This window comes from Lagopus leucura, unplaced genomic scaffold (assembly GCF_019238085.1).
Source record: "Lagopus leucura isolate 7727_CA_CO unplaced genomic scaffold, USGS_WTPT01 Super-Scaffold_73, whole genome shotgun sequence".
Lineage (NCBI taxonomy): Eukaryota > Metazoa > Chordata > Aves > Galliformes > Phasianidae > Lagopus > Lagopus leucura.
The window spans coordinates 86,819,610-86,843,612 of record NW_024962252.1 but is presented as its reverse complement, the minus strand read 5'-3'; the positions used below and the strand labels follow the sequence as shown (position 1 = coordinate 86,843,612).

Below are 24,003 nucleotides of genomic sequence, written 5' to 3'. Positions count from 1 at the left end.
AAAAAAATATTTCAAACGTAAATATTTTTCAGTGACCACTTACCTGGTTCTAACTTTATTACTTTGATTGCTGCTAGCTCACCCGTGTTGACATTTCTAGCCTACAAAAAAACAAACAATAAAATCAGTATTTAGAGAGCACAACACAGCAATTTATTCTGTGCCCTCCGCTTGAGATTCTCTAACAATGCAGAATCAAAGTGCAACTGAGAAACACAAGGACCCAAAACAATGAAGTCATTTGTTGGGGTTATTTTAAAGCAGAACAGCCACAGAAGGAGCCAATAAATTAAAATGTCTTGCATATTTATGTTGAATGTGAGGTTCGACTTGCAAATACAGCATGCATTTATTTTTCATTGAGCTTACAGCATATACTTCAGTTAGATAAAATAATCCATGACTGTGCTTGATGACTGAACCAAAGAGAACTCTAGAGCTTGCATGCTCTTCTCCAATACAAACTTGCAGGAAGCGTTCTTCCCCTTCCAACCTGGTCTTAAACACCTTTAGGCAAGGGGCATCCACAGCCTCTCTGGGCAGCCTGTGCCAGCACCTCACCACTCTGTGAGTGAAGAACTTCCCCCTGATATCTAATCTAAACCTCCCTTCCTTTAGTTTAAAACCATTCCCCCTTGTCCTATCACTGTCTAAAAAGCTGATTTCCCTCACGTTTATAAACTCTCTTTAAATACTGGAAGGCTGCAATGAGACCTGCCCACAGCCTTCTATTTTCTGGGCTGAACAAGCCCAGCCTGTCTAGGGGAGGTGCTCCACCCTAGGGCCATCCTCTGGACCCTCTATGACAGCTCCACGTTCTTCCCGTGCTGGGGGCCCCAGACCTGGTTGCAGCACTACCAATGTAGCCTCATGAGGGTGGAGCAGAGGGGAACAATCCCCTCTCTTATTCTGCTTGCCACCCCTCTTCTCATGGATAGCACCGGCCTTCCAGGCTGCAGGCACACACCACTGACTCACGTTAAGTTTTTCATCAACCACAACCCAGTCCTTCTCAGCAGAGCTCTGTACTGAGCTCTGAAACTGCAAGCATGCTTAAGAAGCTCTGTGCTGGCACACAACAGCCCCACGTTATGCAAGTCCTTGACTGTGCTGTACTTCCCTGTTAAATTCCAACAAGTTGGCCACTGAACTGTTGCTTGAAAAGTAATCATAGTACGGACAGATCTCAAAGCAGACAAGCAGGGCCCAGGGAGGATCACGCACTGCTACCCTGCAGTGTGCAACTACTTCTGAGACTCCCAAGAGGGAGACGCAACACGTTCTGCTCCTGTAGGTACCGCCTGCCCCTTGATCCCTGCACTCAGCCACTGACAGCCTTCTCCCTGTAAGGCTGCAAAGAAGACAAGTGTGCAAATGAATGATTTAGAAAGAATTAAAATAGCCTTTCCCTTCCATACTCAGTAGCTCCACAACCGAGTGAATAATGTCACTAAATTCTTAAAAAGCCATTAAAAGAAACATAATTAACAATAATCCTGGTTGCTCTGAAGGATGCTCAGCTCCTGCCTCCCCTCTCCACAGGGCAGTCTCAGTGCCCAGTGCTGCATCGCACAGGACAGTCACTGGCTGCACCAAATGCCACTCTGTGTCCCACGCAGCTCCCAGAACACAAGGCCTGTCGTGCTTTTCCTTTTTCCCCATCCACTTTCAAAGCAAAAAAGTGCCAGATCTGTGGAAGAATTATATAATTTAATGACACAGAGAGGCCACCACCTTTAACTTGTTAATCGTCTTGGTTTTAAGTCACTTAGCAGATCAGAGGCTTGTGGTTATTAGCGAGATTCCCCTTCTCAAATATATTTTAAAGCTAACTTTATAAAAAAGAAAGCAAACGCTGATCCACAGCACTGCTCTACAAAGCCACAACTGATCAAGTGCTGTAAGGCACTGACCCAACAGCAGCTTGAAAGCTGGCTGATGGCTTTTCCATTGCCATAACTGATGGAAAAGAAGCAGGACGAATCAAAATGCTACAAAAAATAGCCAGTCTGGAAATAAATGCAGTGTGCATTCCTGTGTTTAGGGGTCTACTCAGGTAGTTCCTTGCACAGCTGACCTCAGACCTCTTGTTGCTCCTTGCGGTGGCTGTGCTCTTCCGTGATGCTGGAAGCATGGGCATTTATAAATATTTTGGAGGCAGATGATTATGAATAGATCCTGAGATCAGTGAGAAACCCACGGAAGTCAGACAGTAGTCCAAATGTGACAGGTTACAGAAAGAAGAGTTAAAAACAAAATCTGCCTGGCAGTCCTTTCCCAGTAAGCCATTATTTGTGTGCTCCTCTGATGGCAGCAGTGTCTCCGATCATTGCTTTGTGGCAGCAACAAAGATGCTACAGATACTAAAAATAGCAAAAATACCGGTTCCTTTCATCCATAACAGAGAATGAAGGTGACTCGAGAGAAAGTGGCACTGCTGAAGTAGGATTTTTATTCCTTACTGCTTTTCCTTAACACCTACTTTCATAGGAAGAAACAGAGGCCAGACGTTCACAAACTGAAAGCCAGTATACTTTTAACCTCTGAGATCAACAAGAAAGATTAATTATAATTTAATGAAGAGATAAGATAATCTGCAAGTCTTGTTTATCCTAGAAGACATGTTTTGAAACAGCTAGCAAGAGAAATCAATGAAATACCACTGTGGTGAGTGGAAACAGCGAGATCTGCAGTTAGGCATCCTGCATTCAGCTAGGATGTGCAAACAAAGCTGGGAGACCACTGCAGAGGCTTCAGGGATGCTGCCAGTCTGACAAAGACAAGTTGTTTGGTACATCCTCCCTACACACACCTCATGCTGTGTTCAGCTGTCAGGAATCTCTAACTGAAGGTCACTGTGCTCTGCAGAATATTATGGCAACCAAACTAAGACACAAGTTGGGTAGGAACTAATGAAAAATTTGAAGCAAATTTTGCCAAATAAAACACGTGAGCTTCTTGTTAATTACCACGTGACAGTAATGCCAGAAAAGTTATCAACAGCAGACAGACAGATCTACAGATACAACCACAGCAGGACGTGCTCCATCCCAGCCAAAGGAAGAAATGCTGAGCAGCCGGCAACTTCGCCAAACGTGCACTCTCCACACTCTGTGGCTGAGACCATCCCTCCTGTCACAAACATTTCTTTTGAGAGCAGGACACTGAAGAACAAATACTGAAGCCGAAAAGATGCAGCGTTTCCTCCTTGCTCCACCACCAGCGGTAGCAGGACTCCTCAGCCAGCTGGCCGTTCTCTCAACCATTATCTTCTTGGACTCATAAATATTAGAAAGCAGGAACACAACCTGATTTAACATGGGTCAGCACTGCCCTCAGGAAGAGCTGACTACCAGCTGCTTCAGGGCATGAGTTATTCCTTAAGACAACACGACTTGAAATCGGCAACCTACACAAGGTAGCAGTTTGTATCCTATTCCATTTGGATTATTAACACTGAAGGTATGAGGTACAAGGGCTCCTCACAAAGGATGAGGACCAGGTACCCCAACAAGTATTCCTAGATCTCATCAAATCGCTTTGGAGACATCCGTTGGAAAGCAATTCCCTGCCCAAGCGCCCATAAATGAGACAGTGGAAAACATACAGCACTTCCAACTGTACTGACACTCTGAAAATGATAGTCGGCTCTGAAGCCTACTGGGAGAATGCTTGTGTACATACTACACAATAGCTCGGTATGCTGAGGACCTGCCTTATGCTTTCATTCAGCATAATCACAGTCAAGCTGCCCATTACATACAGGTTTTGAAATTAGAGCATAAATAAGGCGCAGCTGGCTGAAGAGCAATTTCAAACAAGTACTTTTGAGTCAGAAAAAGCAATCAACAGTTTCAAAGACTCGTGGTCTCTGTCAAAAAAAAAACATTCCGGGGGGGGGGGGGGGGGGTCAACTCCTAGCCCTCATGAGGATGAGGCAACAGCACACACCAGCAGCTTTACCCCCCGCCAGCATTTCTGGCAGACTTCACAGAACACAATCCCTACTTCGCCATCTTTACCACAATGTCATCTACCTAGAAATCAAAACGGGTACAATTCCCCACTTATAGAAGTGAACTGTTTCAACAAGAATGCATTGCATGGGTTTTCCAGAAGCAAAGATGGTGTTGCTGGTCCACAGGCATACCACTAAATGTATACAACTCTTACAGTGGGCTCTGGAAAGCCATACAAAGCTACTCATCATAACCAGTGAACGAGGACAAAAAAACCCAACAACTTAAGTCAAGCTGAAGAAGCGCTGCCTGTTCAAACAGGAATCATTATCAGCACCACTGTGAAGACAGTTGGCAGACCAAAATGTTACCTGAAAAACTGCCACTTACTATAAATATAAGATAGAAAAGTCTTTTTTTGTTGTTGTTATTGCATTATACAAAATTCTGTTAATCAAAACTGCCTCACAATTGGAGGGATCTTATTACTCCAAAATAGAGAATGGAAGAGCAATGGAATAGCACAGCAGTCAGATGAGCTCCATGCATGAGCTCTGCTTAGCCAAGCAGAAGACAAGCAGATGTGCATGGGATGTGTCTGCAAAGGAAGAGGAATGCTCACATTTAGTATCGTGCCTACTACGTGCCTCAGCAGTATACACACAACAGGGAGAGGCCTGTGCAGTACAGCCATAAAATCCAGGGTCCAAAGAGGTAAATCACTTGCCAGCTATTTGTCCTTCAAATGGAGGCTGGTAACATCAAATATGCAATGCTACAAGAGAAACTGGGCCAAGAAGCAAAGTCTAAGACAGTAATTATAGCTTGCTTCTGGTCTCAACTACTTCACACGTTAACTGCTGACCAAACATGGACAAGCAGTTTCTAAATAAGTTGCTACTTCCTAGGATAACTCATCTGCAGCACGGAAAGACCCAGCTCAGCTCTGCCACCCTACATGCTGCCCAATTCCCTGCTTGCCGCCCTCTCAAAGCCAGGAGCTGAGCCCATGCTCAGCATGCAGCAATCCACCTGACTCCTTTTTTGGTCCCTTTTCTGCCAGGCTAGCTAAGCATACTGGCTTGGGCAGCACGCTGAGCTCCAGAGCTGATGCAAGATAAGCAGTGAGAGCAGCGACTAAAGCTAGGAATAGGGCAGGGAATCCCCTGGCTCTCAGGCAATAGTAAGATGTGCTGACCTGATCTAACAGCTTAGGAGGAAGTCGCAGCTGTAATTAACCTGAAATGAACTACTAAGTGTTCTGGTAAAAATAAATGGCATTCCACATTCTGGTAGGAGGCACCACCAAAGCCTGACAGGGCTACAATTTTAGAAAGCAATTCTTAAATAACAAGGGATGTCGTTTAACAAAGAAATCCTGAAATATAGATCCTTCAAAAAGGATCTTTATCCTTCAGAAAGAGCTTGAACAACTGCAAGGTACATAAGAATACTAAAACGTGCACCAGAAGCACACAAGTAAAAGGCACTGCTGAAATATTCCTGCATCTTCTCTGCTCCTGAAGAACGGATGGCTTATCAAATCATCCCAGGAAAGAGAAGCACAGGAGAGAAATTAATCCTGTATGCAAAATGGAAGACTCTTCAGGTTCATCTCTTCTGGACACGTTCTCTCCCAGCAAAACATAGGAGCATTGTCAGAAACCAAAGTCTGAAACAGAATCTGAGTGTTTTGGTCTCAAACAGTTGAGGTGGTTAAATGTGACTTTCCTCACTAAAAATAATATCCAAACCAAAGGACAGGAGAGCAGACAAATCGGCCTTTTTCTGTTCTGAAATCAGATGTCAAGCAAACGAAAAGAAGTGAGGTGAAGCAGACGTGACACAACCAATAGCTGTGCAGAAACAACAGTCCAGTCTAATTATCATTAAGCATCACTTTCAGTAAAATGGAAAGAAAAGTCTTCTTCTAAGATGCTGAGAATCTTTGGCAGGGTGCACCCACAGTAGATGAAAAACCTGCACAATGGCAAATAAGTTCAATGCTTATGAAACCAAAACAATTTTTTTTTTTAAGATACACTGTGATAAAAGTTAACTATATGAACAAACAAAATGGACCGACAGTCACCTCGGGATATTACTTCAAATCTATATGGAGTTACCAACAAAACCAAAGGTATTAGTATGGATGTGAAAAGGAAAACTACAGCACTTGGATGTTAATTATTAATACAGTCATTAGAATATCCCACGTGGAAGTTGCAACCCAAAACTAAACAGAACTTGGGTACAGGTCTGATCAGACTGGTAATTTCATACCAAGAGACAAAAAATATATATATATATATCTCTAAAACTCAGACAAAATAAAGTAATTAAGTGATTGCCTCACTTCACTCCAGAAAATTATTTCCCAAAAGGGGGCAGGATGGGGTAATGCTGTTTTGGCTGTGAAAAGGACAAGCCCTCCCTTACGCCTTGCTGGCCGTGTCACGCAATGTAAGTCTTCTTAACAGTGAAATACAGAAACACAGAAGACAGAACTCACTGTGTGACAGCAGCACAGGCCTTCGCCCTTTCTCACAGTCTTGTTACAGATGAGAAAATTCAACAGAAACAGAAGGTGAAAATAAGAATTCTGCTAACACGCAACTACAGCCAGAAAAGCAATTTTGCTCTCAGGTCATACAAAGTCTACTTTAGAGATTAAGTTATTTAACAAGTACAATCGTTAAGACATACAAAATCAGACAAGTGAGAAGACAAAACGCAGAACAGAAGATTACTTAGCTCCAAGAAAACACTACTAGAAGATCGTCTGTGTTTTGTTACAGCTGGGCTACCAAGGTAGTAACTTGATTTTGCCATTAATTGACTTCACCAATCCTGCCAGGAGACATCACTGGACAAGGGAATCAATTATAAATCCTCCACTGTATCTAAATGGATAATGAGAGCTCTGTAATATTGCTTTATCTATCACAGCAACATATTTTCAGTGGAATGTTATTTATTAAGTCCTTTAGGCATCTTTCAGACCCTCACAGAAAACATTATGTCAGCGTTTATACCCCTGGGATATCCTAATAACTAAGAATGAGACAAAACTAGATCCAGCTTCATCTCCTACAATAAACATTGGTTGGAAGAGATAAGGTTGACTATGCATATCCAATAAAGAGCTCATCACATGGAAAACACTACCCATTACTTTTCTTACTACAAACTCATTAGTTTATTCCACGCCACTGGCTCTTATAAATACTAAGATCTGTTTTGTTATTTAAAATGCTCCACCTGTCTAACAGCAGGCCCACACATTTCCATAGCTCAGCTCAATGAAAAAGAGCTGAGGAAGTGGATGCCAGCCCGCTCTGCTTTCAGCTCCTCCAAACTTCGCCAGGAAAACAGGTTACAGAAAGGTCAGCATACAGAAAGAATGTCAACACAAGGAGACGTCTTCTTGTTACCGCAATAATACACCTTCCTATACGGCTCTCCCTGCTAAAGGGGGCAAAAATGAAGTTTTCAAGGACTAGTTTGAGGTCATCTGAGTACACCCAGAACTTGGTTCAGATCTGCCGAAACCCCACCGCCGACGAGCTTTGTGTTTACATCAGTAACCTCAGCTCTGCTTGACTGCTTCACTGACCGCAAAGTTCACCCACAGAAAGCAAGACTAAGCAAATCAAAGAGGCTTTAATATTAACCCCCTCACAAATTCAGGACAAAGGCCTAGTAAGCTCACACGTGGATAACATACATGAGTGTATTACTTCCTCTTTGTGACATAGAAGTAACCACGCCACATTATGATTCTCAGACTAATTTCACATTCCTCTTTGAAGGCACCCTGGGCAACACCTTGCCTCAAAATGAAATGGGCAATAATTCTCTCAGGAGAAAAGCATGACTCATTTTCCCTATGCTGTTCTCAACCTAGTTGTAAAGTAAGAAAGTGTTTATCTCGCTTTTGCCAACAAGAAATAAATACTTTTAAACTTAGCCCAACATATCCTTGTTCTAATACATCATCTTCCATCTCAGCTGTCACATGCAAACATGAAACACAGACAAATCCATTTTGAGAGAGAACAAAAAGTTACAAGCCGCGCTGAATGTTGACTGCTAACCAAGCAGCAAACCGATGGTGACAGCAATGTAAATATAATAATCACCAAGAAAACTATGACAAATTCAACAGAAACTAGCAGGCCTCACTCACGTAGTGGTAGTGTAAATAGATATATCCAGCCTACGCATGGAGGTAACATCCTTAAAATAAAACCGTGGACACAGAAAACAGAATTCACACCCATCAGTCACATACAGAGCACTGAGCAAAACCAATCAGTAAGGGATCGCAGGCAGCAGACCAGTTTCAAATGCAATAAACATCAAGTGGGCAGTTTGCAGAAAAATAACAAACAGTGTGAAGCAAGCAGGCTTGGATAGCTATTAGCACAGCACACTAATACTGCAAAGCAGCAAGGTAGGCAAGACAACACAATAACCCTTTTCAATAAAGCCATGAATCGGGCTGGGGGTTAGCACACTGAGAAGGCAGGTACACGAGTGCTGAAGCTTTTCTTACATCCAAGCGAGACAGCCTGAACTAAAGACTGCTCTACCCAAACAAGACGTCACCCTAGGGACGCTCATTTCAAGGCAGAGGTAACGTCAGCGCTACTTTAAAGCGACTGAACCTCCCATCGCAGAACGCTTCGGACCGCTCCGGCACAGCCTTGCCTTCCAGAACCGATTTCGTTAACCAAACTGCGATGCCGCTTGGGAAGCGCGGTGCCGAAGCGACGCTTCCAGCAGTTGTAAGCCTTAAGGGAGCTCCGGGCTCAGCCCCGCCACCCCAGGTGTGCACAGGTGCCTCCCACCTTCGGAGCCCGCAGCGGGCCCGGACAGCGGCAGCCCGGGGCACGGCTACCCGAACCGGCACCGCAGCGACGGGACGCGGCTCCGGAGCCCGACAGAAGGCCCAACGCGGAGCTGTCCCGGGGCCCGGCCCGCACGCCCGCAGGTACCGATGGTGGTCCCAAGTGCCGGCCGTCCTGCTCTCGGGCCCGTACCTTGTAGACGTCGCCGTAAGTGCCGCTGCCGATGCGCTGGATGAGCTCGAAGTCCTCCTGGGGGTTACGCCGGGACAGGTCGCACACCCGCCCGCCGGCACCGCTCATGGTGCCGGGGGAAGCCCCGCTCGGCCGCGGCCCCGGACGGGGGAGGGCAGCTGAGGGGAGGGGAGGGCGCCGGACCGCAGCGCTCACCGCCGCCCCCTGCCCCGCTCCGGCAACATGGCGCCGCGCAGCCACAACGCGCATGCGCGCCGCCCCGCCCCGGCGGGCCGCGCGTGCGCGGCGAGCGGCGTACGTGTGTTTTTTTGCGCATGCGCCGCCGCCGCAGCGCCGCGTGAGGCGATGAAGCCACGAGGGCCATCGGGGCGGGACGGAGATCGCGAGGGACGTGAGCGCTGCGCCGTGCGCCATGGCGGCGCTGGCAGCGATGTTCGGGCGTCGAGCTTGTTTCTCTGCTTGAAGCTTGCTTTCCATCCCCACGTATTGCCTGGGCTTTCTCTGATCTTACAGAAAACCTGTGGGTTTCTCCATTCTGATTCCTGTTCACCCAAATACCTTCCTATTCCTTTTTCTCAACGCAACACACCCACAGGGACACGAAGGCTGTGCCAAGGACCAATCTGGACACAGCAGGTTCTGGGGCTTTGAGGCACTGCAGGACACATTCCATGCCTCGAGAGCCACAGGGTCGGGCTGGGCTGCTGCTCCCTGCCATCCCATCCTTTGGAGGCTGTCAGCCTTACCTGAATCATAACAATCAGGCAGAGCAAAGCAAACAGCTCTTTTTGAAGCCGCTAGAGATACAGGTGTTGGTGTCACAACTCCTTCCAGCTTCAGCCAACCCCATGCGTACCAAGAGACACAAACACCAGCTCTCACCTCAGACTTCCCTCAAATCACTGTGATGTGCTGCTGTGGTGCCTCCAGGGACCATGAACCCTTACTGTTCTCAACAGCACCCCAAAGCCACAGAACATACGTCACCGAGGCTGGAGGCAGCATTAGTTCCAGGGCTTACTGTGCTCACAACCCATCTGACCAGCTGCCATTTAAGATCTAAAACACCAACGTCCACACTGTGTGTTGGTTGTGGTCATAAGTGTGCCCCAAAGAAAGTGCAGGAAGGGAAGCTATGTGGAGGGCCTGGTTGGATCTGGAGGTGGGAGGGAGGTGAAGAGACCCCCCTGCATCACTCCATCCTGGTATACTCCTGCTGCCCAGGAAGAAGAGCCAAGCCTGGGATACTTCCCAATTTAAGTGTAAAAAGGCAGGAGTGCATCTTGGACACTTTCTCCCTCTCCTTAAACACAAAGTCTTTATACTTCACAGGAAAAAAAATACTTCTCTCCCCCATCACAATGTGGGCAGCCTGAAGACTCAGCTTCTTCCTTGCATGCTTCCTCTTCAAATCTAAAGGCGTGAATCTTCAGCTAGAGAACTGGTGGTTAGGGGAAAGCACCACCTTACCAGAGCAAGCTCAAGGAGCTGCACCTATGCAGGATGGGACCCTCTGCGCTGGTTGCCTTGGCTGTCTGTATACAGCTGCATGGCTATTTACCTCCTTGTAAAGCAGTCACTTCTGTGGTGTCATGTCAAAGAGCAGGCTGCCAGTGGCAGGATGCGCTGGTGTCTCTGAAGAACATGGAAAGTGAAAACAAGAGAAGTGGTCTTGAGAAAGAGAGAAAGAGAGGAAGAGGAGGAAAGAAAGAAAGAAAGCCACTCTGGCCCTTCCTTTTCTCTTCCCTGCAAGTTCAGTGGCACAGACACTGCTGCCCCAGCCAGCACGTACTGCTGAGGGAAATCGCTGAAGAAAGTAGTATCCTGTGGATAGGGGGGACAAAGGCGAGGGAATAAGTAGTCATGCTCCCACATAAAAGGAAATGTTTTCTGAGGGCTGCTGGCACTTGCTGGTCTTTGGACACTGGGACTGGTATTGGGAGGAGCAGGGCAGAGAAAGACTGACAGGAACCAATTGCAGTGAGAGCTGGGTGTAAGAAAGGAGGAGCATTACCAGCACTGGGAGGGGAGACCAGAGCACCTCATCTACTTCTCCAGCAGGTATCTCTCAGAGGTGCATTATTAACATGTAGCATGTCTGCCAGCCAATGAGTATGCTTGTGCAACATCCCTTTCAACCTGTCAAAGTCAGTCCAGCAGTACAAATGTCACCTGCTCCCTAAGCGACAGCACAGCTCACCTTGTCCATTTCCTAAGAACAAGGCAGGAATTAAATGCTAGCTTGCATAGAAAGGTTGCCTTTCTCCTTGCCCCTGCAGGAGTTAGCAGACCTTAGGTTGAAAAACTGCATTCCAGCATCTCTGGAGGACATCCAGCAGCAGATGTTTCAGGTGACATCAGGAGCCACATGCTAAATAATTATGGCAAAACCCGTCTGCATGGAAACTCCTCAGCTTTCAGAAACTGGAACATTTATGTCCATCCAAGTTACTTTAAACTCAAAGATGAAATAGAGAACAATTAGATAGAACAGTCTATCATGGTGTGTTTGCATAAATCCATACTGCACCTACATCCTGAATCTTTTGTGGCTGAAGCTATATGATCACATATCTCATGTAAAACTGGGAGGTTGATAGCACAGCTACAAAAGCATCCATATGCAGCAGTCTCATTGGTTTGATCCTAGAGAGGATTACTTTCTACTTACAGGCACTTGTAGGTATAGAGTTGCTTCTACTTTGGTCTGCCTGGCACCAGCCAGCTGCACAAGTACCTGTTTCTAAGCATCCCTCCCCTTTCTCCTGCAGGGGAAGGGATGTTCACTGTAAACCCCACTTTTTATTTCTGTTTTGGTGGCAACAGACTTCAGAAGAATCACCATACTTCCAAGGCATGGCTGCAGCTGATCTCTGCAGGTGCATCATCACAGCAACCAGTTTCCTTGTGGAAGAAAGCCTCACCCAGCACATTGCAGGTCTTCTGCTCCTCATGACAGGTAATAGTAAAGCACCATTCTAGTGAGGTAATTATGTGTTAAGGCTTCATCAGGTTTCCCTTGAGTAGGCAGCATGTGATGCCAGTAAGTGGAGCACACCTTTCCTCCTCATCTCCAGTTATTGGGCCTTGCATGAACCGATTCATTCACACAAGTGGAATAACCAGTAATTAAAAAACAAAAGAACAACTGAGAAGTGTTCTAAGGCTCATGCAGCAGGACCGTGGGACTAAAACAACCGCTCCCTCTCCATCACACGCAAAGTGATATCTTTTCTCATGAGTAGAGCTGTCCCTCCCTAGAGCTTGCAGTTCCTGGTGTTGGATTGAATGCTTCATGCTGAAGTAGGGAAGGGGAATACTTTCACAAAAACAAAAACAAAAAGCTAGCTGTAAAATAAATGGTTGTTTACAACTATTACAGAGGGAGAGCTAAAGTCCCCTAAAAACAAGAATCCAGTGTGAGCTTGAACCATCGAAACTCATAAGGCTATGCACAATGCTTTCTCTCATGCCAAAGGAAATATTTTGATTCGAGCAGCTGTAATGCACAGGCATAGCTTTTTTTTCCTTTAAAAAGTTTAGAAAGCATAGGCCTGAGGAAAGGCTTGCTGTGCATAGCTAATCTAGCAGCTTAATGAAAATCCTAGCCTGATGAAAAATGCTTAATGAAGACTAAGCCAAGGCTGGGAGGTGGGTGCCTGCAGACAGCTGGGGACAGACTTTCCCCCCAGCTGCCCTTTGCAGAGCTATGCTGTGGGAGGCTGGCGAGGGCCACCCACCGAGGTGGATTACCTGCTCTGTAACCTTCAGATCAGATTACACACAGCACATGCAAAACTATTCTCCTGGCTCCTTGGAAGCATGCATTGGACTCTGCTCCTACAGAGGGGATTCTGCATCACAGCTGCAACTTTTGCTCAGTGTGATTTTGCCACGTGGGTCAAGTCTGATCGTGAACTGAGGCTTTTGCTATCATGCTCAGTTTGAAGGGGCAGGCGTGACTGAGGTCGCAGAGGGGAATCCTTTAAAGTAATAACCAAGAAGTTGACTGGAAACACTTCATAACCACAGAGTTACAACACAGTCCAGCACAATTGGGTAACACACTAGAACAACATGAATACCAGTAATTATAACCTGTTTGCTACCCAAGATAACTTGTATCAACAAAGTTGGGTGCAAGTTACTTGATAATTAAGGCATTTCTTTTGTTACTTGCTCTCTGCTGCATCTCAGAATATCAAAGTGATTATTTCATTTGCAGCAATATTTTGCACTATTTCTATTTTCAAGGATCTGTAAGTAAAGAAATAAAGAAAAAGTCACTGTTGCCAGATGAATCCTAGACAGAATTATATCCTTTTTCCCAGGGCATTTTGTGTAATGTTATGATTCAGTACATTTGCATTTGATCTTAAAGATAAAGTTTGTTGCCCTTCCCCGTGCTCAAATACACCTTTTCCTAAAACTAAAAAATATGTGCCTGCATCTTTTATACACATATTTATATATCCTTTGTATATGAAGATCCTGCATAATTTGGAAATAACCAAGATTTTCGTTCTGAGCACCTGGCCTGCCCTGCAAGAAAAGGTTAAATAACTCCATTCCTGGAAGGTCTCTTCCTGCTTAGGCAAACCTGCCTCTGTCAAAACGTTCACAGCTACAATGTCATTGCTTGGAAGTGGTCTTGCAAAGGAGAAAGAGTTCATAAACCAGGAGGATCACAGCATGGTTGGTGCTTACACCACGCATTCACTACAAGCAATGCAGCAGGAAGTTAAGAGCCCCAGAAAGCCTCTCCTGTCTGGGCAAAATGCCACCTCCGCAACAAAGGAATGGCGAGTTCTGGAGGGGAGCGGCTTTGCATTTTCCAGTGCTTAATGGAAGTGACAGGTGAGTGAACAGATCAAAGCACTAGTCTGATCTGTCAGACAGCACTCAAACTGAGTGCCAGTCCCCACAATTAAAATACTTCTGTGCTACGTTGATGCATCTGTCACAGCTCATCCAAAACTACAATCCTCTGCCATCACCTGAAAGCCACTGTTGCCTCCAGTGCATGGCATCCATGCATTCATTACCAGAGTGGTGTTTCACACTAGGTGGGCAGAGGAAAAAAGCTGGCTGGATTCCTGGGACTGCTGGACTGCTTCACAACAAGCATGGGCTCTGAACAAAAAAAGAAACGATGGAGGTAAACAACCCGTATTGTGAGTGTAGGGATGGGAAGAGAAGGGAGAAGTGAGAGAACAAAAGACTGATGCTTAATGCAATAATCATCCATTAAATGACAGCAGAAAAAGTCAGTGGCAAATTCAGCAAACAGTTGTACAGAGGAGACTAAAAACCAACAGATCAATAAATTGAATTAGGAAGAATCAAGACACCAGGAAGCAAGGCCAGGATATATCAGCATCAGAGCTAAGCACAGCTTGGAGCTTGCCTTCCCTGCACTTCTGTGCTTGGCTCTACCAGTGAGCATAGAGCAAAATTCTCACTAAATACTGTTAGGTCCTGTTGGAGCCGTATTTTACCCACTTGTGTATTTGTCTTGTCAAAAACAAATGGATGCAATAATGCTCTATCAAAATGGTTTATGCATCTAATAGACAGTCCTGACGGAATTGGCTGATGTAGTCACCAAGCCACTCTCAGTGGTATTTGAAAAGTCATGGCAGTCAGGTGAAATCCTTGGTGACTGGAAAAAAGGCATTGTCACACACACTTTTAAAAGGTGCAGAAAGGACGACCAAGGAAATTACTGACCAGACAGCCTTACCTCAGTGCCGAGGATGATCATGGAACAGATGCTCATGGAAGCTATGCTAAGGCACATGGAAGACAGTGGTAATACTAAGCAACCAACATGACTTCACCAGGGGCAGGTCCTGCCTGACCAACGTACTGGTGTTCTACGACAGCATCAGTAACCGCATCAGTGAACAAGGGAAGAGACACTGACGTCACCTGTCAGGACAAGGCCTTTGTCATGGTCCCCCATAACGCTGTTCTCTCTAATAGGAAAGACATGGACTTGGCCGGTGGATCGTCTGATGGACAAGGAACTGGTTAGGATATTGTACCCAGACACTGGTGGTCAATGGCTCAGTGTCCAGACTGGATGGAGGTAAGCAGTGCTCCTCATGGGTCAGCACCGGGACCAATGCCCTGTAACATCATGACATCAACAGTGGGACTCAATGCACCCTCAGCAACCCCATTACACAGACTAGATTAACTAAGACTTCCCCCTTTTCAGAAAAAGAAAACAAAAAATCTACGTGCTTCTTTGCAGACAGAAGTCACCTCGAACTGTAAATTCATTCTGCAAGCATTTCTGGCTTCTACACTACACCTTTAGAGCAATGTTATCAAGCAAGGAAAAAAAAATCTTGATAGAAATAAGCTTTCATGCTAAAAGCTGAAGCATTCCTATTAGATACATGCAAACCCCACAAGGAATTAATACCAAAAATAATTTATTTTCCACAACATGGTATCTGAATAGCAACAATTCAAATTCATCATAAGATAGCTTTAAAATAATACAAGACTGCAAGGCACGTAGTAAGGCTCTCCGTCCACTCCTCAAGAATAGCTGGAGGCTTCTTAAGCAGCACTTCCTAAGAATATCAAAGGGGAAGAAAACCCATTTCCATGTAGTATTACCATGTTTTTGTGGTACTTCAGCATTTGAAGCCTTTCTCTCATGAAGAACTCACACTGATATAGAGAGGATTTGTCTAAACAAGGATTTGAGGACTCTGCCTTGTTACAGCAGTTCATATTAAAAACATTTGAAACACAAAAAGGAATCTTCCATCTAAAAGCCAAAGTGAGAAAAGCAACAGCCTAGTACACTCAAGTAAACTGAGGTGAGCTAGCAAATGTCTCACAGTTTGGACTAGCAGAGTTACACCAGTTCACTGCCATGCTGCTTTCAAGTCTATCAGGATTCAAGTTCAACACTGGCACAATGCACAAAAGCTACTAATTCCCAGCAGTAGAGATCTTCCTGTATTTGTATATGAAAGCATCCGTCTTTCCAAGACTAACTTCATAGATGCCATCTGGCACCAGAGACCCAAAACACATCTGTCCGCAGCTGAGAACAGGTTCTTCAACACCAGTCCCTGAGGTGGATGAGTTCCCATCATTATTCAAGGCTTTCACAGCGGTCGTTTCACCTGCACCATCAGAAATGGCATTAAGCGATTCATTTTCAGCAGTCTTGGCACTGCCATCCATGCGCTTACGGAGATCTTGATTCAGCAACAACACAATAATCCCTCCAACGCGAAGCACTCTGGCAATTGCAGAAAATAATAAAGGTTACGTGCTCGTCCTGCCTGGATTCATTTAGAACTCAACAACAGTGATACTTCAGACATCATTTGCATTCAATGAAGCACCTAAACACATTAAGTGTAGCTGCAAATACTGCTTTACCGAGTTGGCCCAAGGGAATTTAAATTCCCCAGCTGAATGGGAGAACCAGGCCCTCTACTGACTCACAAACCTTTCTGACCTTAGGAGCTCTTTCCATTTGAGCAGTAGGGAAGAGGGACTCAGCTTCTTAGCTCCTCATATTCTTACAACAATTGAGTCGCAATATGAGAAGCAAGGCCTGAGCCTTCACTGGCCTGCAAAGGAACAGCTTCCCATTACAGCAAAAGGGAGAGCTTTCCAGGCTGGTAAAGCAGTTCTGAAGCTGGCCTTTCCCTTTGAAAATGTTGAAAGATTTGTCCCTTTCTGTACTCGACTAACCTTTCAAGTCTGTCAGATACAGGAAACAAGAAAATTAACCACTGTTTGTAGTTTATTTTTTCTTACCACATAAAAGAAACACTACACTTGGCTTTGAAAGAAGGAAAAAAAGGCTATTTTGGCTCTCACTGCAAGTGCATTGAACAGTCTTACTGGTAGGGCTCTCATGGTAACAGTCCTCTCCTCGCTTCCCCCTTCCCAGGGAGATATTTTGCTTAGAATGACCCAGCAGAGCAAATGAGACCAGAAGATAAGAACGTGAAACAAGGGTAAAAAGCAGGGATAGTCAGCGTGAGCTGACAGAAGACTGCCCTGCCATTCTGTGGAGCTACCTCACCCTCTTCCCCATCTTGTTTTCAGCCAGAAAGTTAAATTAGGTGGCAGATAGCTTCAACTGCCCGTTAGAAGCAACTTGTTATTAGCTTGATATAACTGTGCCACAAAATGACCGGGTGAGAGATGATGAGAGGCAACTGAACAAGACCAGGTGGCTAGCTGGATATTCCAGTACAGTGTCAAAAAGGAAAATGCGTATCACTGCTTTCCAGTCTGAGATCTTTCCTGCCAAGGCAGGCTAGTAGAAGCTTGATTGTGAACCCAAAATGAAAGCACATGATTTTACACAGGCCTGAGAAATGTTTATTGCTTTATTGTTTTTAAATTTTGCTTGGCTACCCTCCTTTACTCTTTCATCTCACGATACCATCATGACTCAGACAACAGTCTCACTTCTTTTTAGCCTGCACTGCCATCAGCACTTCCACTATCTGCAAGACAAGTCACAGCAGCCTCTGAGGAACAAGTAAAGGACTCAGACTTTCACAGTCTGCACAGGATCATGTTACTGAACTGGAGAGCGTTTCGAACAAAGCAGACATTGTTAGCTTGGGATTTAAGATCACAAGACATCACTGCATTTCCACCAAAGGCCGCACATACCTCTCCATCTCCTGGAGAATATCTGGTAGGAGCTGTATGTCTTTTGTGATCTTGAACTTCTTCCCAAACGGAATATCCGAAATCACGGCATCAAAGCTTTCTGAGGGCAACGGCAGCGCTGCAGAATAAAGGTAGGCCCTGACATCTGACAGTCTGCAAAACGAACAGCAGCCGTGCCCTCATTCACCTGACAGAATGTTCTGCCAGCTCTTTCATGAGTTATGCCACTAGATTCACAGCTGCTCTTCTTTTTTTTTTTTCCCCTCACAAACAACGTTACAAACATTACCAGCCTAATGCACACTGAGTGGAGACAAATCCATGAGAGTACTGCCCAGCTCTCAACATTCTGTTACTGGTGATATGTTTGCCTCAACAGCAAGACTTCCCTAGCAGGGCACTGCACAGTTCCAAATTAACTGCCGCTTCTCAACACACAGTAAATCTTTACAAGCAAAATGCAAAGTAAGAGCTAAGCTTGCAAGTGCTCAAGCACAGATGTTTAAATGTACAGGTACTAAAGGCAAAAAGCCACATGTTGGATTCTCCTCTACCCATTCTTTCTCCCAGTAATTGCATTACAACCAGAATCACTTTAGGGAAATACTGAAAAGGTGCAAGCTCTAACAGAATCAAACTTTCTGCATCCCAGGGGTATTTAGTTTTCTTGATAATGATGCAACAGTGCACCCTCGTGGTCAAAAGCCAATCACACAGCAGGCTGGGTTGACCAAAGTATAGACTTCAGGTGAAAGGGAAGACCGTGGGTGCTTCATCCTACAGGATGCTCAGGACTTAGTGGATGAGGCGAGCAATCTGAACACGGCTTTAGGGTTAGCCCTGCTCCGAGCAGATGACATGACTAAAGATCTCCAATAGTCCCTTCCCACCTAAACCCCGCTGTGATTCTGTGCCAGCCTTTCCAGAATTGGCTAGAGACCATTTTATGGTTTCCTATTAAGACAGTTACTGCCTGTGTCTGAAGATTATTCTATTCTGAGCTTATTCTTGTCAAATTTCAGCGAGGCACAGAGCAAACAATTATGCAGTCACTACCCATCTATTTATTTTTAAAGATAGCTCTATTACAGACCACCTCAAGAGCACCTATACAACCACTGAAACACAAAAGACTTTGCACTTCGAAAGTCTCACTCTGAAAGCTTACATACATACCTTTCACAGAAGCTTTAAACAACTCAATCTTATCATCCAAGCCCGCAGTCTTAATATTCACACTTGCACCCTCTAATTGTGAATCGCTTGTATCCGTACCCCAGTAACAGGCTTCCTATTCAGAAAAAAACAGAAAAGTCTTTTAGACAATTTGCTGTTCTGTGACACTGACACCTCCATTTCCAGGACAGGCATTCTTAAAAGAAGAGCCATGGGTGCCAAACAGAAGCCCTGCAGACCATTAGCAGAGAGCTCACTGCACCTGTACAACACATAGGACTTTGCTTTACATCCTTCTGGAGGAATGTCTGTCCTAAGACACTTTAAACAACTGTCTATAAAGATTATTTTGGTTCCAGGTTTTCACTGATGGACACTGGTATAACTACAGTACAGATTTTTTCTTGGTGCAACTACAAGTCTTGTTCAAACCCTCACTACTGTGAGTGAGACACTTACAGGCCACTCTTTGGCAGCTTCCAGCAGGATGGTTCCCAGCCCACACATGGGATCCAGCACGAAGGCACCCACCTACAAGAATAAAGGGGTTGTCACACACTGAGCAAGACACACTCCTCCCTCAGTACAAAGCTTACTCAGTCATGTACTGATTTCTCACCTCCTACTCAGTTGCACAGAATCCAATGCAGATAACAAGTCATTGCTTTATCAGGCCAAACTGGCTGGTAAGACGATATCGTATAAAGCATGAATAGCTTTAACAAGTACAATGCATCTAGTGTTGAGGTCACATATAGGGAAAATTCATGACTGGACAGCAGACAGATACTGGTTACAAATTAACCTGTGGATCACAGCGGCTTCTGTTTTCCTTGCGAAAACAAGGACTTCAGCTTTGACACTTCAACAGTGAAAAAAACCCTTGCAATGTAAACATATCTGTACAAGGAGTAACACTGTGCTTAGAAAGACCTGGAACTATAGAGCAGGTATCTGGCTGACACCTGCTGACAGTGCACTCTGAGCACGAGTAAGGCAACCTTTATCCATATGGATGAACGCACAGGGCATGGAAATCACCACACTGCTCCAGAACTCCAGCTTCAGCCCTTCCAAGCAGCAAACCACCCTTATGGAGGACTCTGCATCTTTGCCATGAACATTCACTTACACTTATTTCAGCCAGAGATGCCATGGCCCAGGCAACAGTTGACCGCAGGCCTGCTGTTCTGATGTACTCTCTGTTTGCCAACGGAAGCCTGTAGACACCAAAATCAATGTAAGGTAATGGTACAGCAACCCAGAAAAGACCACATAAGATGAAATACCAAAAGAACTGAATTTCCCAGGTCTGCACACAGACAGAAACCAGTCTGCTTTTAGCCATGTGCTCACTGCCAAGCCTGGCCTATGTGCTCAGGTAAACTCCAGGTAGGCTTTAAGAATACTGATCCAAAAGCTAAACACAGAGGACAGCAGGACTATTTAGAAATTATGCCTGTTCTGCACTGCCAAAACAAATCTGGTGATGAGAATGCCTACCTGAAAAGAGGAATCCCCACGACTGAGTGAATGTCATTAAGATGTAGAAAGATCTGAAAGAATAACACCAGAATCTCTCAACTTGAGATGGCAGTAGCTTCAACTCATTTCAGCCAGACACAGAAGATGATTCTATGAATTTCCAATCCCAGTCTAAGTGTAAAAATACATGCTTTACAAATTTATGATTAATTGGAAGATAAACTGAAGGCCGGTTCAAAGATTATTTAATATCCAGGAGAGGTTTTTTGTCAGGAATCCATCAGCAAGCACTTTGATTTTTACAGAAACTACTTTTTATTTTTTTAAATAATGTTTTTTTTTTTTTTACCTATAAACTTACTGTAAGTAGAGACCACTGACTGCATACTAGCACTTGGCCATTCACTCCCTGCCCTTTTTAATTCTCTGTTTTTCTAAAAAAAGCACTGCCATTAAGGAGCATTGCAGCTGGAAGCCCAACACAGATAATCCTTCCAGGCAGGTTGGGGAGCTCCATTTTCCACACGTGGAGAGTCAAGCAGTTTATATGAGTGCCAGATCTTGAGACATCTCCTGTGTGGGTCCTCCCCCAGTCAATGCAGGCCCATGCTGGCCTTTCCAGTGATTATGACTGGAGCTACAGTGCTCTGCAAGGTGTGTACACTGTGTACACAGTGTGCCACTGAAAAACTCTGCTCAGCACTACCAGATGATTTCTAGTTAAACTTAAGCAGAAAGACAAATGGGAGGAAGCTGTGGTACTGCAAGCAAAGAGAACAGAGGAAAAAATAAAGGACTCTGGGGCCAATTCTGGATGAAGCAACAGGCCACCCAGCAGACAAGTGCCCTACCTCCAGGTCAGGGGCGCGCAGATCAGCCTGCCATCCAAACTGCTTCCTCAGCGCTATGCCAACTGCTCTTCCAATCTCCTGCAAAGGGAGAGACGAGGATCAGGCAATAAACATAAAAGAAATACGAAAACTACAGATCACAGCCTTGACTGCACAGCCCTCATAAGTACCCAGGAAGAGTCCCTCGTTATTCATAGAAAATAAATTGTACAAAGAAGAGGAACAACAGCACAGATTGACAGATGTGCAAACATCTCAGAACTGCTGCACACCTGGAGGGTGGAAAGCTGAAATTCAAGTCCTGCCCAAGTTTGAGCAAGCAGCTGTAGTCATTTCAGGGCTGCATATCACACGCAAAGTATTTTGGATGATTGCAAACTGGATCACCTAAAGGGAAACCTACCTACATGTAAGTGCAATTCTCAGTTTTAATGCTTTTGTCACCTCTAGAAGTCTCTGCCTTCAGACTAACAGTTCAAACACACAGCACAAATTTAAGCAAATGCTGCTGCTGGCAGCCTCGCATATCCCATCTTCCCAAGGCACCAACTTCAGTAGAGAAAAAAGATCTACTGATAACTACTGCTACCTTCACGTAAGGGAAACCTAAATATGCTGCAGCTACCTTTATTATTATCTTTTCACAGTGAAAATACATTGCAGCTGAGAATAGTGCTGGATGGAAATAGGATGGAAAGCACCTCCAAAGGTCTCTACGTCATTCAAGAGAGTTTTGGCGCCCAGTAAGGCTGAGATCCACAGCCCAGAGCATGTCCCAGGGCTGCACCACTCTTCTCAGAAACAAACTCTTGAATGTCCAAGCAGCACCCTTCCAAACTGTCACAACTGGGAGCTGCTCAGCTCCTCCGTCCTTGCAGCAGCCCTCCAGGCAGCTGAGAGCTACGCGCACTTTGCTCCTCCGCCACCAGGCTTCACCTACCCTGCTACTCAGCCTCTTACCTCCACCAGTCCTCAATAAAAGGCACTGATTTGAAAAAAAGGAAAAAAAAAAAAAAGAAAAAGTAACAGCGTCCTGAAGTTAACAACAGCACTTGTATTTCCACTTCCTTAAGGTAGATGCAGGTTTTACGGCTTTTTTTTCTTCTTCTTTGAGATGAGACAGGATCAATCTGTTACTCCAAAACAGAATTTAAACTGCAAATAAACTACATGCCTCCTTTCACCTCTGCTAAAATCTGTGAGAACACGGATACTTTATCATACCTGTGAAGTGAGTATCTTGGCAATCGCTCCACTACAACGACACGAAACTCTGAAACTGAAGTTCTGCTTCTCATTCTCAGTAGGTTGCTCTGTGCTGCTTTTGGGAGGGCCTTCTAAAGAAGTCTTGCTTTCAGTCTGGCAGTCCTGGTCACTCTCCTCCTCTGACAACGCACAGTTCTCTCCAGCTCCTGCTTGACATTCTTCAGACACAGTCTCTCTTACTTGCTCCGTTTTCTGTCTTTTAGATGCAATATTAATCTCTTCTTCTGGTTTTCTCTTGTGAGGTTTTGGGCTTTCTTGAGAAACCTCATCCTTTTTCCCCTCATGACTACGAAGTTTTCTCCAAGTAGCGATAACATCCAGGCAGGACTTGGGTTCCTCAGTGAGAAGGCTTTTAATCTCATGCAGCATTTTCCCTGGAAGAAAAAGCAGTTTAAGCAGTTCAATCTCAGCTCTTCATTCTCTTACAGCACGAGAGCAGCTGTCAACAGAGATCACGCTTAGGTGCCATCGAGGTGTGAATCCCGAAGGGCAGCAGCCTACACCACAGGCAGCTCTCTATACAGGGGCGAGCAGCGAACGGTACCTTTATTTCTAGAGACAGAAAGCGGGACGCGCTTCTTCAGCAGCAGGAACAGCCGCTCTCCCGACTTGAGCTCCTTCAGCTCATCCGGTTCCGCGGCGGTGGTGAAGAAAACCTTCCCTAAGACATAGTCCACCTTAGAGAAACAAGCAGACGCGCAGAAACGCGCTTTCTGTCAGCATTGAGGACCCCCCTCCCCCCCGCGGTGGGGGAGTACGGCCGCAGGCAGCGCCCCGCGCGGTGCCGCCCTCACCTCAGTAGCGCCGAGCCGCGCGCGCACCTCCCGCGCCAGGAAGGGCTCGAGACCGCGGCCCGCCGTGCAGAAGTACCGCGCGCCCGCCGCCATCTTGCCCCGCCCCCGCCGCCATTTCGGGCCGCCCCCCGGCGGGCTCTTCCTCGCGCCGTGCGCCCGAGGAGCGAACGTGACGTGTGGAGTGCCGGCGCGTTGGGAAACGTCATCAGTCTTCCTCCTTCCCGCTTAGTACGGGGGAACGGAGGCGGAGTATGAAGTACAGCGGCCGCCAGCAGTCCTGTACGGTCCGGTCTGAGCCCGAAAGGGCAGAAACGCTCCGAAGGAGTGAAGTCCAGTCTCACCTGCCGCAAATCAGAGAGCACTGGATCAAACTAGAAAGAATTTTTTAAAAAATGGAGCTGTCCCTTGGCTGGAATAAAACAAACTGTGCTTCAGTCCACACTGGTTTGCCGCAAGCACTCAAAAGCAAGAGGCGGCAGATCCGAAGGCATGCCAGGTGGAAACCGGAACTCGATCCTGGCTCGTTTTTCTCAGCCAGAAGGGTTTCCGTTTCTTGCTTTTTCTTTCTCCATCCATAGCGGTGCCCCCGGCCCAGGAGCGGCATACAGCAGCGCTCAGCACAGCCCAGCAGGGTGCGTGCCGAGCTGAGGAACAGCAGTGCCCCGCCATGGCAGCAGTCGTGGCCGACGCCCGGAGGCAGCCAGCAATGCCTGCTACTGACACTGCGGGCTCTGAGCACAGCTCTGTCCCGAGATGG

General features: G+C 45.8%; 2 protein-coding genes across 4 annotated transcripts in view; both read right to left on the bottom strand.

The window, feature by feature from the left end:
* Positions 1-9,146, bottom strand: part of MAP4K3 (mitogen-activated protein kinase kinase kinase kinase 3) — an 80,820-nt gene extending 71,674 nt beyond the window's left edge. For all 3 annotated transcript variants that reach the window (XM_042875859.1, XM_042875866.1, XM_042875876.1), the window contains exons 1-2: positions 9,005-9,146; positions 44-101 (exon numbers count right to left, since the gene is read on the bottom strand). In XM_042875859.1, the coding sequence (XP_042731793.1) occupies positions 44-101; positions 9,005-9,112 (166 nt within the window). In that variant the 5' untranslated portion in view covers positions 9,113-9,146. The remainder of the gene's footprint in view (positions 1-43; positions 102-9,004) is intronic.
* Positions 9,147-15,430: 6,284 nt separating this feature from the next.
* On the bottom strand, positions 15,431-23,339 carry THUMPD2 (THUMP domain containing 2). The gene is made up of 10 exons (XM_042895190.1): positions 23,247-23,339; positions 22,997-23,129; positions 22,411-22,826; positions 21,187-21,264; positions 20,354-20,406; positions 19,983-20,070; positions 19,310-19,381; positions 18,851-18,965; positions 17,675-17,792; positions 15,431-16,274 (listed from the first exon to the last, which is right to left on the bottom strand). Exons 1-10 carry the CDS (start codon positions 23,337-23,339, stop codon positions 15,959-15,961), a joined length of 1,482 nt encoding a protein of 493 aa, XP_042751124.1. The 3' UTR covers positions 15,431-15,958.
* Between the last annotated feature and the right edge of the window lie 664 nt (positions 23,340-24,003).